This window comes from Pagrus pagrus, assembly GCF_965226575.1.
Source record: "Pagrus pagrus genome assembly, chromosome: 3".
NCBI lineage: Eukaryota > Metazoa > Chordata > Actinopteri > Spariformes > Sparidae > Pagrus > Pagrus pagrus.
The window spans coordinates 17,609,860-17,627,277 of NC_140187.1; the positions used below are offsets into that span (position 1 = coordinate 17,609,860).

Here is a 17,418-nt window from a genome sequence, read left to right on the forward strand (position 1 = left end):
CTTTGTTTTAAATGGCATGACTTTAGTATTGATGTTAGTGAAATCCCACATTACATGAAGAGCTCATTAAAAAAAGGAACAGTCTACTGGATAAAACACGTCATAAAAAAATAAAGGATTATATCTTAAATATTCAAGTTTTCTGGAGTTTGTTTTATTTGAGTTACAAAATATGAAGTGCCATCAGCAGACTCCACAGGAGAGTTTGCCAACCTTCTTGTGTTACAAGTATTTACACCCAAAAATCATCCGTCTAAATTTCCACACTCTGCGTTCTGGTATGTCCCAGAGTTCAAGTCTCTGTCAAGTTCCATTGTCAAAGTTTAAATATTTAAAATATTTACAAAGTACTGTATTCAAAAACTCCCAAATCAAACTGTAGCTTGTTCGATGCAAAGGCAGGTGTGACTGCTTCAGTAGTGTGAGAAAATGAGCAGAGCTGGTGGAATTAAAGGAGCTGTTAAACGAAGTGGTCCTCTACAGGGTCTCCATAGTTTTACAATTCTTTCTCCTCTAAAGAAAGCCTGGGCGAGGAAGTCTGTACAGTTATTTAAAATTTCATGTTGAAATGTCTCCTTAGCCATTGTGGTACAACAGCTTACATGATCCTCTCTTGAGAAGAAATTAATGACAATCAATAAAAGACAGATGGAAAAAAAAAGGCCACCCAGATAGTCACTCATTCTTGTTCATCAAACATCCTGATTTTTCTTCAGAGCATCTCCGAACATTAAAATAAAACTCCAATAAATAGAAATACAGCAGAGAAATGGTCGAATAAGACTGATTCTGGTTTGGTCCATCCCTGAGTTCTTTTGAGAAGGACAAAAATACCAGAGTGACAAAAGAAAAAAAGACTGATGGGGAGAAAAAGCAAAAAGTTGATAGGGTACATCCTACACATTCCCATTGTGTCCAGGAGAAAAAAAATATTCTCATATTCCTCTGGTTTCCTGAGGCTCATCAGCAAGAACATCCATCGCTAGGATGGTTCCCAGCAGTGACAGTTACACAGAGGTGATGACAATCATGAGGTGTGGTGAGATGCTGGAGATCCTGTTGAGAAGGTCGGGGGCGAGCTGGGATAAGTGGCTCTCTGAAAACTCGCACGGTGGGAATATCTGTAGCACATAGGCAGGCTGGAAAAACAGAAAACATGAATTAAACACATGAAGTTTAACAGATTTTAAACCAGAGGGGGGAGTTTGGACAGTTTTTCATGAAGTTTAATTGGCTAATTTAAATAAAGGAGACTGTAAAGGTCACACATTAATAACACATACAAGTTATATTGGTTTAAAGAATGAAATAATCAAACATTTAAAATTAATGATTAAAAACACATGAAACATCTTTACACATATCAATGATCATGTCTCACCTGATTGGAACCTGGGTTGGGGATATTGATGATTCCAGCAGCCAACTTTGTCTGCAAGTAGTTGATAAATGCAGCCTTTAGAGCTTGGGTTTGGTTTAGGACATCATCTTGATCTCGTCCACATGGCAGAGCGAGGAGAAGACAGAAGTCAGTGTCCCCCTGTGGAGGGAAAAAAGGCAAATGTTGTCAACTGCCCCACTGGATCATTTTTCATCAAATGGAGTCTGAGACAAAAGACATACCGTCATTCTTCGGGCTACACTTTCCAGTTGTGAAGCCTCTAGTCTCATTCTCTGTACAATCCTAAGCAATGCGCCTCCTTCTTGAAGGGGCAGTGATCGATGAGCCAAAGCTTTGTTGCCACAGACAAAATGCAACTGGACTGCAGCTGTGTCATTCTTCAGTGCCAGCAGGCCTTGCCACACAATGGGGTATTTCTGGTTAAATGTGGGAGAAAACAAGGACAAGTATGTCAGACAAAGCCAGTTCTTGTTCAGACCAATAACCCTAAACACAATTCAAACTGTTGAGGTGAGTTTGTCTTACCTTAAGCAACTGCACCATATTAACAGGCTGCGTCATCTTGCCATCTGGTTTTGGCTGGAGGTCTGCACCCTAGGGATTCAAGAAAATAATCCATGTGTCATGAACAGTTTCTGTTACATGAAGATATCAAAACTCACATCACAACCTTAATGAAGATTGGATTTATTGCAGAACTGTTGTATCAGACTGATTTATTTTTAGTGAAGTGCAATTTATAATCTGGAATGTTAATTGCAATGAACTCACCATGGTTGGTGTGACACTCAGTGGTGGCTGGTTAAGTCCAACAGAAGACGTCTCTGGCATTTGAGAATGGATGCCTCTTGGGTTTGAGTACATCCCCGAGTACTCTGGGAATGACCCACTAGGTCCTGGTGTTAGTAGCTGAACTCTCTGGGGAGATGCCATCGCTTGCCCAGATTGTCGGATTGCCATCATTCCATCTTTAGGAAGAGGGGAGTGTGGCCTCTTTGCTTCCAATGGCTTTGTTATATCCTTCTCAGAAACACCTTTAGGCAAATGTGCTCTTGGAGACAAGGATAACGGTAGGCTAGAAGGTGCTGAAGAGGGGGGAAGAGTCTCTTGAATGTGTCCAGAATGAGCATCTGTGGCCAAACGCTCCCCCTGTTGGTGCAAAAGCACACGCATATCTCTTTGTGTCATGTATGTTTCTAACTGGACACTACTCCGCAATGGCCCGCGAGGATCTGACTGCATAGTGTCCGGTTTTAGCTGTGTGGCAGCTTGTCTTCCTGGAGCCTGGTGGAAACGTCTGGTTTCTTCCTGTTCCTGCTCAAGACTCCTCAATGAACTGGGGTTTACCTTGAGAACTTTGTCTCTGCCAACAGCCTGGGGTGAGGTGGGCCGTGGCTGCATGGGACCAGACCAAGCAGAGGCAAGAGACTCACTATGCATCCCGTAGCTCATCACAGAGAGGGGTGGAGTATTGACCCGTACATCTCCTTGGACAAGATGTCCCACTGGAATTGATTGGCTAACACGATGAGGAGACATACGTCCCAAGCCTCCAGGCACACTGTGAGGTGGCATGATAACGGACTGTTCTGGATGATGTACACCAGTAATAAACTGTTGCATGGCAGGGAGGCCACTGGGCAGCATCACTTGTATGCCCTTGGGTGATGAGGATCCTATGGGCGAGGACACTTTAGTAAAGGGAGAGTGTGGATGACCCGACTTGCGAGGGGATCGTGGTTCTTGTTTGATTCCACTGATATGCGAGGGAGCTCTGTCACCAGCTGTTGTAACAAAACCTACATGGTTGCCAGGTGGAGAGGGCAAATGGGGGCTTATTGCCGGACTTATAGCGGATGTCCAAGATGGTTTGGCTCCATCAGTACTGTGAGAATCAACGCTGTCCATTTTCTTTTGATGCTTCATGTACTCTTGATGGTAACTCATTACTTGCTGGTTACCCTGTGTGAGACGCTTCACTACTCCTTGAGGTCCAGATTGGTAAACAGACTCCATCTTTTCTAAACCAGTGCTTTCTTGTTTAATAGAAGACAAAGTTGACTGCATCTTACCAGGATGCCCATGATCGGTCTGTGATGAGGGCCCCTTTTGAAGTGCCGAATGAGAATGACCATACATTTCCTGTTTTATCTGGGGCATGGATACTAACTGCTGAGATTCCATGTCACCTGCCGTTGCTTGTGGGATCTGACTTATTTTTGCACTTATCCTCTGTGGTCCCTCTATTTTCTGGCCTGAGTGGCTCAACACTACCACTCCTTCAGATGTATTTACTCTCAGACCTGGGCAAGATCCTGTACCAAGAGTGGGGCTCTCAACAATGAAACGTGCAGCACTTCCCACCTCCTCACCAACCGACTGCCCATGGTATGATCCAGTATCGTCTTTGCTGGGCCTATAGGTTGGTTTGGGCAGAGCCATGTCCACACAGGGGTTTGCAATGTTCATGTTAACTTTGTCCTCAGGCTCAGGAGGGTTGCAAACACGACTGATAACAGAGGTTGCAGTGGATGCAATAACAGAGATTACAGACTTTGTTTCAGGAGATGGCAGAGAGGTTGGAGGTCGAACAACAGATGGAGCTGGATGAACTGGCATTCTACCATCAGGTAGTGGTGACTTATTTGGCACAACAGCTGATGGAGTATTACTTTCAGGGGGGTTTTGATCTCGTAAGGTGAGTAGATTACCAGGAATAGGACTACTGCTTGGCAGTGACATGTTTTTGTGTTTCATAAGAATCTGTCTCAAGTCACTTGTGCCATGATCAATAACCATGTTTTCAGAGTCTGAGGGTAAAGGCTGGTTTTCCTTGGATGCCATAGGCATGACAGGTGAAGAGCAGACTCCAGTATCTTTAGACTGGTGGCGCCAATCTGGTGGAGAAACAGGATTTCTTATTGTTGGAGGGGTCGGTCTGATATTTGGCCTGTTGGCAAGTGGAGACAGGGAAGGAGAGATGCACTCAGGTGGCACCTGTTGAGGCTTTGGGCATATTGGACTCTTTGACTGGGGGATAACAGATTTAAAATGTTGAACGTGTTCTTCTGAAGATGTCTCTGGCTCTGCGTTTATTTCTTTGTCCTTGACAGCTGAAGGCTCAGGTTCTGACTTCCAAGTAGTAGGAGTAATTACCGCAGCAGTTGCTGATGATGGAGTTGTTTCAGGAATAGTCTTTTCACCTGAAGCTGTGCTATCTGTTAAGGGAGTTGCCAATTCCTCACTTATTAAATTCTCTTCCTTTACATCTTTTTTAGCTTGCTTTTGGGCTTTAGGACGTTTAGGTGTTTTAGGTCTTCCCTTGGTGCCCTTTTTAGGTGTGGTTTGGAAGACAGGTTCCTCCTGTATAGCAGGTGTATTTGTTTCAGGTTCTTCTTCTTTTGCAGGCTGATTGAAGTCTTGCATTTCAGGTTCTGAAGCTACATCTGCACTTGGTGGAGGTGCTTGGGGTAAGGGCACAGTTGCTTCCCCGGCAGTTATTGAGTCAATAGCCGCCATGAGTTCTGTCTCATTAGCAGGATAAGGTTTTTCTTCCTCTGGGTCACTTCTTACTTCTGTAGGTGGGACAGGTGGAGTTGGTGGTTCTGTTGGAAAAGCTGGATCGGTGAATTTAGCAATGTTTTCCACAGCCTGCTCCAATTCCAGCTCCTGTGAAATTACGCTTTTTGGTGCTTCCGGGAGCTCCTTTATCTCCAAAGCAGGATTTTCCTTTTCTACACTGTTGGAGCCTCCTCTGTTGGCATTAGTGCACTTTGAAACATTATCACTTTGCTCACCGAGGCCTGACTTTTTTGTGGAATCCTCTTGATTCCCAAGCTCATCATCCCCCAACTGAAGAAGCTCTTTGACTTCTGTGACATTTAGTCTGATTTTGAGATTCTTGAGGACAGGAGATTTAGGATTTCTTGTCAACTTGGTTTTTCCTCTAACAATCCTGTCTTTTTCCAAGCTGGGTTTCTCTTCTAAGACTGGGGAATCAGTCTCTTTCCCATTGGATTTACCCTCACAATCTTTCTCTCTGCCTGATTCTCTTCCTTGTTTGTCTTTCTCCTCCTTCTTTTGGTCAACTTTGACTAATGGATCTTCTTTACATGAACTTGATGAATCTTGCAAAGCCAAGGAATCCTCATCTGTGAAATCCATATCCTGATCATCATCCTCAGTTGCCTCAGTTTTTTCCCCCTTCTTAGTTGATCCAGATCCTAGTACTGTGGACATCTGATTCAATGAACTCTTTGTGCCATGAGGGGACGTTTTCCCTTTTGACACTCTTGGAATTCGTTCACCACTTTCTGATTCATTTGAATCAGTGTCTTTGTTGTCAATTTTTGATTTTTCTACTTTAGCAGTTGAACTCTCGTCACCTTGTCTGCGATTTTTGGGAGGGCGGCCTCGTTTAGGGTTAGGGGTTGGGGCAGGTGGCTCCTGTTCGATATTTTGTTGTTGTGTTGCATCTTTGTCTGTGGCTCGCTTTCGTGCAGAGCGTGGTGACTCCGTCATTTCCTTCCCAGAACGAATAGGTGCATCATCTTCAACTGGAGTGGCATACACAGATTTAACATTTCTTCGTCTTGCTCTGCCTAATGGTATGCTCTGCTCCAATGGATCAGGATCTGATCCATGAATAGGAGACTTGCCTGTGGACTTCAAGTCAGCTCTAGGAGATGAGCCACGTTTCAGCTTCTCTTTGTCAATGCGCTCACTCTTGCGTGTTGCTGGTTTCTCAGAACCAGAGGTAGACATGACAGGAACTGGAGCAATTTGAGCAGGGGATTGTTTGCCCTTTTTGTTTTTCATTTCTTTTGTTTTATGCTCTTTTTGCGGTGAGATTGGCTCGTCAATTGTGTCATTATCGCTAGGCATCTGCACTTTACTAACTTGAAGTTTCTTCTCTCCCTCAGGCTCAGCTATTGTTTTAGAAGTGGAATGGGTCTCTTTCTTGACAATATCCACTTCCTCTGCATGACTAGGTGGCATGAGACTACTACTGGCTTCAGGCACTTCTGTTTGTGTGGTCTCAGGATCCAGCTCTGCTTCTGAACTGCTAACAAACTCATGAGAATCACGGCGACATGGTTTTTCTGTAGAGCGAGGTTTTACATCCTCACCAACAATTTCCAATTTCCCTTTAGATGGAGAAAGTTTACATCTATCCACTGAGTGACTGGGTTCAGGGACTACTATTGGTGCATTTTCGCAGTCAGATGACATCTCAGTTTGTGGGTGGTGCACGGGTGCAAGAGGTTCATTTTCTTTTGCATCATCCTTTACCTCTTCCTTTATGAAAGACCCAGTGGGATATGGATCAGGGGCTGGATTTAACGCAACACATTTCTCTTCTGGTGGAGGAACGTCCTTGACTACAGACTGGGGGACAGAAGAAGATGTGAGTTGGGGTTCAGATATCAGGGTTTCAGCAGGACTAATGGGTTTAATTTCCGGTTCCATGACTGATTCTGTTGTTTCAGGTGACTGCAAAGCTGGTTGCTCTTGAATGGGTGATTTTTCCACTTTATTCTCATCCATGAGCACCATGTCTCCTTTTGCCTCTTGCAGTTGATGGGTTTTATTCTTCTGCTGTTGTAGTCGCATGAGTTCCATAAAACGACTATGGAAAAGAACAACTGGCCCTGAGTCAGGTTCACCATCTACTGTCCCCTGCTGACCAGGAGGCTGGTTTTGTGTAGACTCTGGTTCTTCATGTTTGCGTTCCAAGTGTTGAAGTCGTCGAGAGTCCAGCTCAAAGACGGGGCTGTGAAGGAAGCGGGATGCAAATAGTTCCCTGCGTTCTGGTTCCTCTGGCTTAGGCTCCTCCTTCCTGTCGTCAAGTTTGTCTTCAGATCCACTTCGAATCTTTTTCTTTTTCATGTACCAGGAGGGTGTAGGTCGTGGTGCTGCTTCTACCTTCTCAGTGTCCTTTCTGTTACGGAAGCTTGCAAAGTGAGAATCATAATCTAAAAATGACCAGTTATCTTCCCTGGAAGATGAGAGAGATTTTGCACGTTCAAGCAGAGCCTTTGTATCAGGTGTGATGGTTTGATCAAGTGCAAAAGAGTAGAATTTGTTCCTTTCGAGATGTGCTAGTTTGGGGTCTGAAAACCTGTCAACCCTTGGCCTCTCAGAAAAAGGCATAGATGTTGAGGGCATAGGAGAGCGGGGTTTGGTCTCTCTGTCATCCTCAGGGTCAGATCGTACTTCCCCCGGCTCCAAATCGTGCCAAATACCATATTCCAAATGTTTGCGATTGTGAATGTTTTTACCAAGACTTCTAGAAAAGTTCAGGTCGGGTAACAAGTCTTGTTTTACTCTGCTCTCCCATCTCTTTTGTTGCTCTTCTTCCACACTAAGTACAGGTGTGTTCTGCTTGTTTACCTGTGTGTTATGGGTCCTTTTGACTAAAAGCTCCAGATCTGGGTGAATTTTTTCTTCATTTCTACTCAACTCTTTCTGACAAGGATCCACAAAGTCCTCATCTACATGGTGAGGGAAGTGCTGATGTCCAGGAGAGGCGGTGTTGTTCCAGTCAGGATCTTCGCTTTTTTGTCTGAAACTCCTGTAGACACGTTCCCTCTTAATCCCCATGTCAGTGTCAAATTCTAGTTTCTTTAGTTTGTGAGATGGAAAATTATCTGTGACATCCTCAGGTGGTTTACCAACCTCATGCACAAGACTACGATGTTCCAAGTCATCTGTTTCACTTCCTTCGGGACTTATTGGTTTGTCAGGTTTGTCAGACTCGCGCTGCTGTTGCTGCTGGTGCAATCGTCTATTTTGTTCCATTTGCTTGCGGTAACTTTGAGAGAGGTCAATGTCAACATGGTCCTCTTTGTTTTTAGCACTCTTGTCAGTATCAGCATTCTGAGCACCAAATTTGAAAGCAGCTTGGTGTTCTTGTTCTCTGATACTGCTTTGGTCTGTAATCCCCTCGTGGGAAAACCTTCTGGATGAAGTGTGCCCTGGATGCCGTTTTGACTCCAGTGGGTCCATAGATCCCTCTGATTTCTCTCTTTGTCCTCTGACATCCTCTTGACCATCCTTCGGAGTGGCACCTTTATCAGTTTTGAGTCTTGAATCTCTCCGCTGGGAGTCTTTGTGTTTTTCAGTGTCTGCCTCTTTCAAATATGTGGCACTGGGGCCAAAGTCAGAGGACTGAATACCATCCTCTTCTTCGTGCCTGCTCCTTTTCTGGCGAATAGTTCTTCCACCAGATTCAGCAAAGCGTCTCTTTCTTGCAGCAAGGCGATCTGAATCTACAGATGAATCTTTCCCATCATTTCCAGTATCAGACTTCAGATGTTTCTTGAGTCGACTTTTTCCATCCAAGTCTGAATTCTCACTTTTACTCACTTCAGGTCTTTCACTTTTAACAGAGTCATGATGAGCAGTTGACAGCGGATTTGCAGTAAGAGAGTCACCATCCCCCTTACATTTCTGCCTCTCATGAGTATCTTGGTCTGATCCCCTTCCTCTTCCAGGCGTACCATCAAAACTGGTCTCAAGCTCTGATTCAGGCAGTGGGTTGGATGGGGACTGCCCCTTTGCTTTCCTTGATTTAATCTTCTCAGCTTTGTCTTTGTCACCTTTCTCTTTTCGTTTTGCACGTTTGGTTTTCTCAGCACCTGCCACACGATCTGGTTGACTGCTCTTGTCACTCTTGTCACTCTTTGAGGCATGTTCCAGCGGGGTCTTTTCAGATTTGTCAAAGTGTGGTGGTGACATTGAGCTCACACTTCCACTTCGCTCAGAGGACTGGCTGTAAACCCGTCGTTCTGAGTCTCTGGGAGCACGCTCAGATGGTGAAGGCGATGCTGTAGGAGAAGCAGGTCGCCTGGGGTGCGAAGGGCTCCACCTGCTGCGGTCAGCCTCAAAACGCTCTCGTTCTCTTTCTCGCTCCCTTTGAATATATGTGTATTTTCGAATGTCTTGCTCAAATGGGTCTCTGTAATCCCTGTAGTCTCTTGGGTCTTCATGATAACGTGGGTCAAAGTGCTCCCCCTGATAGTGTTCCAGTTCAGGAAAACGTTCTCTGCTGCGAGCAGCATAGTCTCTTCGAGCTTCCTCTGGATAGAGGCCAGGGGTTCGTATATTCTCATAGTAAGCCCTTTCTGCTGTAAATTCATGGTATGGAGGTCTACGTTCCTCTCTGTAGAGTGAATGGAAACAATAGAAAGAGACAAGTAATAAACTCTGTCAGCCTGAATAATTTCATTAACAGTAAGTGTTCAAAAATAGCAATCGTAAAGATTATTTTAATTTACATATTTGTGACAAAATATATTCAGTTGAGGACATTATCAATACATGCAATTAACAATATGGGGAATTTACCTTCGTTCAGGAGGAATTTCATAGAAGTCTCTAATGTCTTGACCAGATGTCTGCATAGATCGATAGAAAGCCATCTGACTCTCTTGACTTGCAAAATCCACCTTTCATAAATAATTAAGTTGTTAAAACACATAAATACATACAAACACACATGAAAAACATCATCCAAATAACTGTCATTGATTACCTTTATTTTGTTGCCACCAATCTTCCAACCTTTGGTCTCCCTTACAGCTGCCTGGGCAAAATCTGTGTTGTTGTACAAAATGAGGGCCATCCCTTTCAATCTATCAAACACAACCTTAAACAAAAGGACAAAAAGACATTTAGAATTTTGAAAACTACACAGCATTCAAATCTAAAGCTGCAAAATAAACAAGATATAATATAAAACCTTACCTTAACTACATGTCCATACCGGCAGAAATGCCGAGTGAGGTATTGCTCTGTAATACTGGTTGCCAAACCATCTAGCCAAACACAAGTTGTCGGCATACTTTTCCCAAAACCAAGCTACAGGGAGAAATAGAAAAACGTGCGCATTATATTGACAGTTACATTAGCTTAAAACCTACATAGACCACAAATGTTGCCTCCGCTTATTGTAAAAACACTACCTTCAGTCTGTTGCTCCCCAGATACTCTCCATCCATCTTCTTAATGGCTTTGCAGACACTGGCAATGTCAGAATACTGCACAAAAGCATATTGGGGAACTCCATTTACTTTCTTGATGTCAATGTCCTTGAGGAAAAAAGATAGAACAATTAGTAACCCATATCAAATGTAAAACGTACCAATTTGCAGTCAAGCCAAATGGCAGCATACCACAATTTCTCCGAAACGCTGAAAAATGTCGAGGAGTTGTTGGTAACTGGTGGTCTTCTCAAGGTTGCCAATAAACAGTGTCCTTGTGGCTTTTGGATGGAACTCATCTATCCGTCCATCTAAGGGCCTGAACTCATTTTCACTCTCTGTTTCTGAGGAAAGGGAGGGCTTATCATTAATATTACTGACATGTTACTACATGTGAAGCTCATATGAAAACAAAAAACACTTGTTGAATCAATTTGCTGGCACCAAGTATTCATCACAATAGTATATTTTTTCGTCACTTACCAGGACCATTCCAGGCAGTTACTTCAATCATCATGCCAAAGAACAGCTTCCCTTTGGAGACAGTAAGGGCTTTCTCTTGATCCTCCTGCTGTCTGAAGAACACCAAACCATAACGGTCTTCTGATGCTCCGTGGATCTGGACTGAGGTCACTTTGCCATGTTTCTTGAATTCGTGGAAAAGCCCATCTTTTAAACTTGTGTCTGTGGTGGGAAAAACAAAACAACCCACATAATAATTATAACTAAGGCTAAATATATATTTTCATAATAATTCATATAAACTACTTTTTTATATTCCCAATTTCTTATTGAAACCAGTTAAGGTTTTGTTGTAGGGGGTGTCAAAGTTTGAACCAAAAATATGTTATTTCTGTATGTTTCTAAAGCAGTGACTCAAGCTGGATGTTTTACTTTTTCAACTCCTAACGCGATGTTACAGAACTTGAGATTGAGGTCTGGGAACGTTTGCTATAAATACTAAAGTAAGCAGGCAACAGCACATGTGGAAATATTAGAAGCAGAGTGACCTGTACACCAGTAGGCTCACATCCAAACTAAATATCTATCAACGCACCAAATAGTAGTAAAAGATTTGTATATATGGAGCAACAAAAACCAAAACAAAGTGAAGTTTAGGACCAAAAAAAGAGAACGACCCGTTCTTTTGAATGATTAATTAAGATTTCATGATATATTTTGCCTCGTTATTGCACATTTGATATAGAACCCAATTCCAAACATGGGATTGGGCTGAAAAGGAATAAAACAATACACTTCTAATATCTTAATTACCTTAGTTGAAAAAAACACTCACACCATATACAAATGAACAGCACATGATAGGACACTATTGCTGTATATAATCTTCATTAGAATTACAGATAGTCCAGGAGATTGATCTCTATTCTCAATTTTAGACAATAAAAACACGTCTTGAAGAGGCTGACTTGAAACGTGTAAGACATGTAGAAACTCACCTGTGGAGCGCACTGGTAGGTTTTGCACTTTAATTCCAAAGCTCCTGCGTGGCTCATCTGAGTCAAGCACCATAGAAGACTGATTAGGTGCATGTGTAGCTGACGACTGAACAGAACGTGCCCGAGACCCATCACTTGAACTGCTGTTTGAATCGCTGTCATGAAAAAACAAACAAAAAATCAGAAAACCAGATGGTTGGTCAGCTGTCTTTCTTCTTTCTTAGGAGTATTTCCTAGCACATGTTGATGGTTTGTGCAGTGGCAAAAAGTATTCATCCAGTCAGTAAACCTATGAAACATGATGCATTAATATCATAACAAAATAAATGTCACACCTGCCGCTGCCCGTGCTGCTAGTGCTGCTGACAGAATCAGAGCTTGAAGATCTGCTCCTGGATCGAGATCGCGGGCCTCTTCCAGGGGACAAAGGAGCTCTTTTAGGGGAATGAGGAGTTTTGGGGGTTTGTCCCGTGGTCCGTTGTGGGGAGGGGTGCCTTGACGCAGAGGAATGAGATGATCGGCTCCGACGGTGATGGTAGGTTCTGTCAACACGTCGTCCTCTGTCATCTCTGTATAGGTCACGTCGTGTCGAATTAGTAAGAGTAAAGGGGTCTCGAATTCTAGAGTCAAAATGTGGGTCCGATGCCTCAAAGCTTCCCGCAATAGCACTGCTCCCTGGGCCAGCAGCAGCAAACATTGAGCGATCTCTGTAATAATCAGCGTTGTAGTGACGCTGTCTGTCGAAAGTGCCGCTGCGTTCATGGTGTCCATATGGGCTGTGATCATATGCACGTTCACGGGTCTCTGAGCTACTGTAAAATAAGAACAGGGTAGAGAGGGAGAAAGAATTACTATGATTCTAAACAAAGAAAGGGGAAAAATAACCTACAATGAACATATACTGGCATTGAAATTCACGATAGTGAAATGCCAAATGGCCAGTACAGCAAGGACACAGCTGAGAGCAGACCAGATAAAATGTGGGGTCAATTTAAGTAGCTTAATATGGGTATAAAGAGCAGTGCCAGTATTGTTATTCTTTACTTGGAAAAATTATACGTTGCCATCAAAAACAAACACTAGGGTTCCAGTTTGTCCAGTAAGAGAAAAGTGTCTGCTCTGAGATATGTTGAGGAAATGCTTTTTAACTTTTCAGCATCAAGTTTCACAGCAAAAGTTGCAGGAAATGTTCTTCAAATGTCACATGTTGGAGTTTATATGGTTTTAGGCACAGGAGAAGAGAAGCATTTTAACAAATGCTGGAAAGACAAAACCAAATTTCTCTCAAGTAGACAAATAAGATAAATAATTTGTCTTTTCAAGACATGACGTAATGGGGTCAACCGATCAAATGCTGGCACTGTCTGGCTGCTCCAAACCCTAAACAGTCAGCAGCCTAATAAATGACATTTCATTTTTAGGAGCAACAAAACCACTAACAAGCACAATTTTCTATACTGTAGATTCATAAACAGTCGCATGAAACAAAGCAGCTCCAGACTATAATAGTCACTACTACTCTCATTGTAGATCTACTTTTGAACACACATAATTCAGCAATGTTGAAATGCTGTTCACGGTCCTCTATTAATTTCATTTGCAAAAGCAGCACTGAGCAGTTTTGGCTCCAGTGGGTGCCCAAGGGAGCTGATTTCAGAGGCTGACTGTTCATGAACTATTGCTGGTAGGAAAAAGAAAATATGATAATGAAACATTTCTCTTTACATTTAACAGGACAAGTCTCCTATTGAGGAGCTCTGTGGTACTGAAATTTAAAATGCCATGCAGAGCTCAGATCAATGTATTAAAAATCAAAACAATCCTTTGTAGTACTTATGCTGTAAAAAGATGCACTAAGATAAAGATATAATATTCAATACATATATTTCATATATGCATTTTATAAAATATATTTTTCTCTCATCAAAGTAACCTTTTCCCTAAAAGCAGTGCAAAACTATTAGACAAAGCACTAAGGAAGGTTAGAGAAAGAAAATATGCACAGGGCAGAGCAATACCAACCTTTTGGGAAAGAAGTTACCGAATCTAATCCAAATAAAATCTAGGTGGTCAGAATGTGAGAGCCCGAATGAAAAACCAAGGGGAAAAATCAATTGATCTAATTAGGCAAAAAACGGTTCTCTTGAATCGCACTGCACGTAATCTTCAAATACTGTGGAGCACCAGGCCAGTAGATTGTTGAGGTATAATCCACAGTTAGGCTACTTATTTCTCTTCACTGGATGGAAAAGGGAAAAAAACAAAACAATCACAGAAATGGACCTTTTTATGGATTTCACGACATGTGGTGCAAAAAACACTATAGGAAGATGAGACCTGAATAAATAAATATGGATTTAAAAAAAAAAAAAGATGATGAACTTCAGGGTAATTCAGCGCATTCCAGGTTGTCTATACCAGTAAACTGATGCCCGAAACGAAAATACATCCGACTGGATCAGTCTTGTCTTGTGGTATGATGAAGTGGTATGTTCCAACAGTTAGGCTTCACGTAAATATAAAAAGGTAAAAAAAAATGTATTCCACTGGTGAACATCAAGAAGTTTAACATCACACAAGCTTGTAGACTCGCAGACACTACGATCACAGGGAATAAAATCCTCATGGGCTCATAGGATGACATAATTCCACAATCCATGGATATTATCAGGTCTACGTATGTGAAGGTTTCTTCTTTTTGTAGTAACATTTCAAGTTCCTTTGATAAAGTTGTCTTCAGCTCTCTTTAACATACTTGGAGCGCTCTTCTCCTCACTGAGGCTTCGCACAGCTACATCCACTCTCGAGTAATCCCAATCAATGGCAGCTACACCTATCCATACTAGGGTCCACATCAGTACATCCAACATGGGGTATCGGTAGTGCATACATCCAGGGGTGTACATCCCAACTATGCGGTCTTCATGTGTCTTCATGGCCATCTATCCAAAACAAGGATAGCTCCACAAACATTGCTGGTTGGTTGTTTGGATCCTAGGGTGGTCTTGCAACATCTTCTTGGTATAGCTTCCATAACTGGGACAAAACGCGTTAATTATATATAGTTAATCTCATCCTAAAATGACTGAGATAGCCTAGGAAATGCGCATTATATCTGTCTTTCTTGTGATGTGTAAAAAAGTTTTCCCATCCACTTCTTCAAAAACTTAAATCCAGTGCAGGCCGTATCCACAGATGCAAAAAATGGTAAAAGTAGTCCAACCATCAGCTGTTGCCAAGAGGAAAAAACAATTGACAACCCGAGATGGGAGATCCTCTAAGTAATTTGAATAATTTCTTCAAAGAAAAGTACATCCTTCATAATAGGGATTTACTTCCAGTTTAAAGGCGATTCCAAGTAAAAATCAAGGTTAGATCCGATTTTTTAGGAGAAAAATGTTTTTAAAAATATCCAAAAGCTCCCCAAGGTAGTTCCCCACAAAATGTAATAAATCCAAACTCACCAGGATATTCCTTGCAGATGTAATATCCAACCCAGATGTCAAACCTTGAATTAGTTACCTTACCAAATGATAATGTGTAGTTAATTTACTTAGATCCCGTGGGAAAGGCGAGTCATTTATGATGAAAAGTGGAACGATCCCTAATTACCTTTGTGTAACCCCCTTGAGGCACATATCCCTTTAGAATAACCCCCACTATGTGTTTAGGTGTTACACCTATCCAATACTAGATTCCCCTGGATTTTAAGGGGAGGCCGTGTCCACTTACCCATCTATTCTCCGTTCATAACGTCCCTCTCTGGTGTGAAGGGACACAGGTGGGCCAAACACTGGACCAACTGTTCCCCTAGAGAATCCTGTAACGTCTCGACTGCTCGAGGGGGAGCTGTCTTCAAGGCCCCGAACAGCACTAGGCACTGACCCGGGTTCATTGTAGTCAGTCCGAAGGTCCCTGTCTCCCATCTTGTTGACAGCATTGTGAGCCTTCTGTGCACTTTTGATATCCACAAAATCCACAAAGGCTGCAACACCACCCTCTGACCCTCGCTTCCGCAGCACTTTAACACTTTCCACACGCCCATACCTGAGAATTACAATAAAAACAAAGGGGAAATTACATATACATGATCTAAAAATAGGCTAAGTGCAGTTTCTCTGTATGCCAGAGTGAGTCACATAAACAACAGAAGAGGTACTGGTATTATAAGCAAACAGTAATGATTCGTCTCCAATTCTACACCAAAGCAAATTTCCACTGTTTCCTTTTAGACACTAGAATAACGGTCTGAACATAAGGAAGTCTTCAGCAGTGTCTGCAATCATAACAATGGATGATTTAGCTTGTTGTTGCAATCTTGAGGTTTCTTAACGACTTCAACACTAATGCTATTCAAACATCCCTGCAGGACCTAACTCATTACCAGTGTTAACTATAAAAAGCCTATCCTCGTACACATAGCTGTCATCAGATCACTAGTAAAGCAAGGCAGCAGTAGCTCCCATAAACTGTGACTGGATGTAATGTTTGTTGTGTTACAGATGAGTTTGTCGATGAGTGACTCGAGTAGGTTTAGCTTAAGTAGCAAATTACATGGATTTAAATTACTTCTTTGAACACGGGGAAGCAGGAGTTTATACTGTTAGCTCTCGTGCTTACTAGCGGGAGCAAAACCTAGTTTGCAAATACTTGTAATTTAACCAAATTAGAAGCTACACTGAGTATCTTGGCCGAGTTTACTGGTGTAGTGATGGCTACCGACGACAGGCAGCCCAAGTATTTGCTAACAACATTATCAGCCCAGTGGGATCACTGATCGGTGGCAGATTTTGGATTGCATACATTTAAGTATTTCTCCAACATCTACTTTAATCAGAGAAATTACATTATGTGCGAGGCGTCTCCAGTGGCATAGAGAAGTCGTCAAATGTTATCTGACCTGCTGTCCAGCTAACACTAGCTGCCTTTTGGCTTGTGCTGATTATGAAAACGTCTTGACTTCCCACAAAATGGTTGGTTGGTTGGGTGGTAGCTCGGTGGCTAGCAAACCTAGCTACTTGCCTCTTGGTTTTAGCAAAAGTTAGCCAAATATTTTAAACCGAAAACATCTAAACTTAAGTGGTTCTATTGTCGACATCTTGATTTAACAAATATTGCTGTACTGCAATATAGCACATGCAGCACATACGAAACAGCCAGACTTTTAAAACTTGAAAAATGCTAACGTTAGCTGCATTAGCATCGGTCGCAGGCTACCCAGCGAGCTCGCACTGCACCTAGCGCGCGCTGCTCCGCCAACAGAGGGTCCCTCTTGCGTAACCTACCGTTTAAAATGCTCCACAATTTTCTCCTCTCGAACATGTTCGGGTAAATTTCCCACCCAAAGGTGTCTGGTTTCCCGAACCATCTTGCGCTATTCTTCCCCCCTTCTCACACATATGATCTCGCACGTTTCTAATCCCTGCCGGTCGGAGGTCCGCCTGAACAAAATGAACGACGGTGGATTCCGTGAATAATCTGGGCCTGGTAGCCTGCTGTCCGTTTAGCTTTAGCTGCTGCGTCCTCGATCCGTGCACGTGAACGCGCCGGATCCTCGCTCCCGGTGGTCTTG

The 17,418-nt window shown here is 42.7% G+C and overlaps 1 protein-coding gene across 5 annotated transcripts; it reads right to left on the bottom strand.

Annotated features, from left to right (window-relative positions):
- Positions 1–132: 132 nt before the first annotated feature.
- On the bottom strand, positions 133–17,418 carry LOC311254883 (msx2-interacting protein). 5 transcript variants are annotated; one of them, XM_084348894.1, is made up of 15 exons: positions 17,132–17,418; positions 15,579–15,893; positions 12,182–12,655; positions 11,847–12,001; positions 10,870–11,070; positions 10,579–10,730; positions 10,369–10,494; positions 10,151–10,264; positions 9,939–10,052; positions 9,752–9,852; positions 2,174–9,566; positions 1,928–1,996; positions 1,624–1,818; positions 1,382–1,540; positions 133–1,139 (listed from the first exon to the last, which is right to left on the bottom strand). In XM_084348894.1, exons 1-15 carry the CDS (start codon positions 17,212–17,214, stop codon positions 1,008–1,010), a joined length of 9,783 nt encoding a protein of 3,260 aa, XP_084205020.1. In that variant the 5' UTR covers positions 17,215–17,418; the 3' UTR covers positions 133–1,007. The 5 variants fall into 5 exon arrangements, with proteins under 5 accessions (XP_084205020.1, XP_084205021.1, XP_084205019.1 ...); XM_084348895.1 differs by having other exon boundaries at positions 10,579–10,724; positions 12,182–12,658; XM_084348893.1 differs by having other exon boundaries at positions 12,182–12,658.

Bases quoted from the DNA above. Each gene is read 5' to 3' on its own strand.
- LOC311254883 (XM_084348893.1), bottom strand. From the start codon at position 17,214: ATGGTTCGGGAAACCAGACACCTTTGGGTGGGAAATTTACCCGAACAT. The intron at 15,894-17,131 runs GTAGGTTACGCA...TGTAATTCTCAG, and splicing joins ATTGTGGAGCATTTTAAACG to GTATGGGCGTGTGGAAAGTG. The intron at 11,071-11,846 runs GTGAGTTTCTAC...TTCCCACCACAG, and splicing joins CCTACCAGTGCGCTCCACAG to ACACAAGTTTAAAAGATGGG.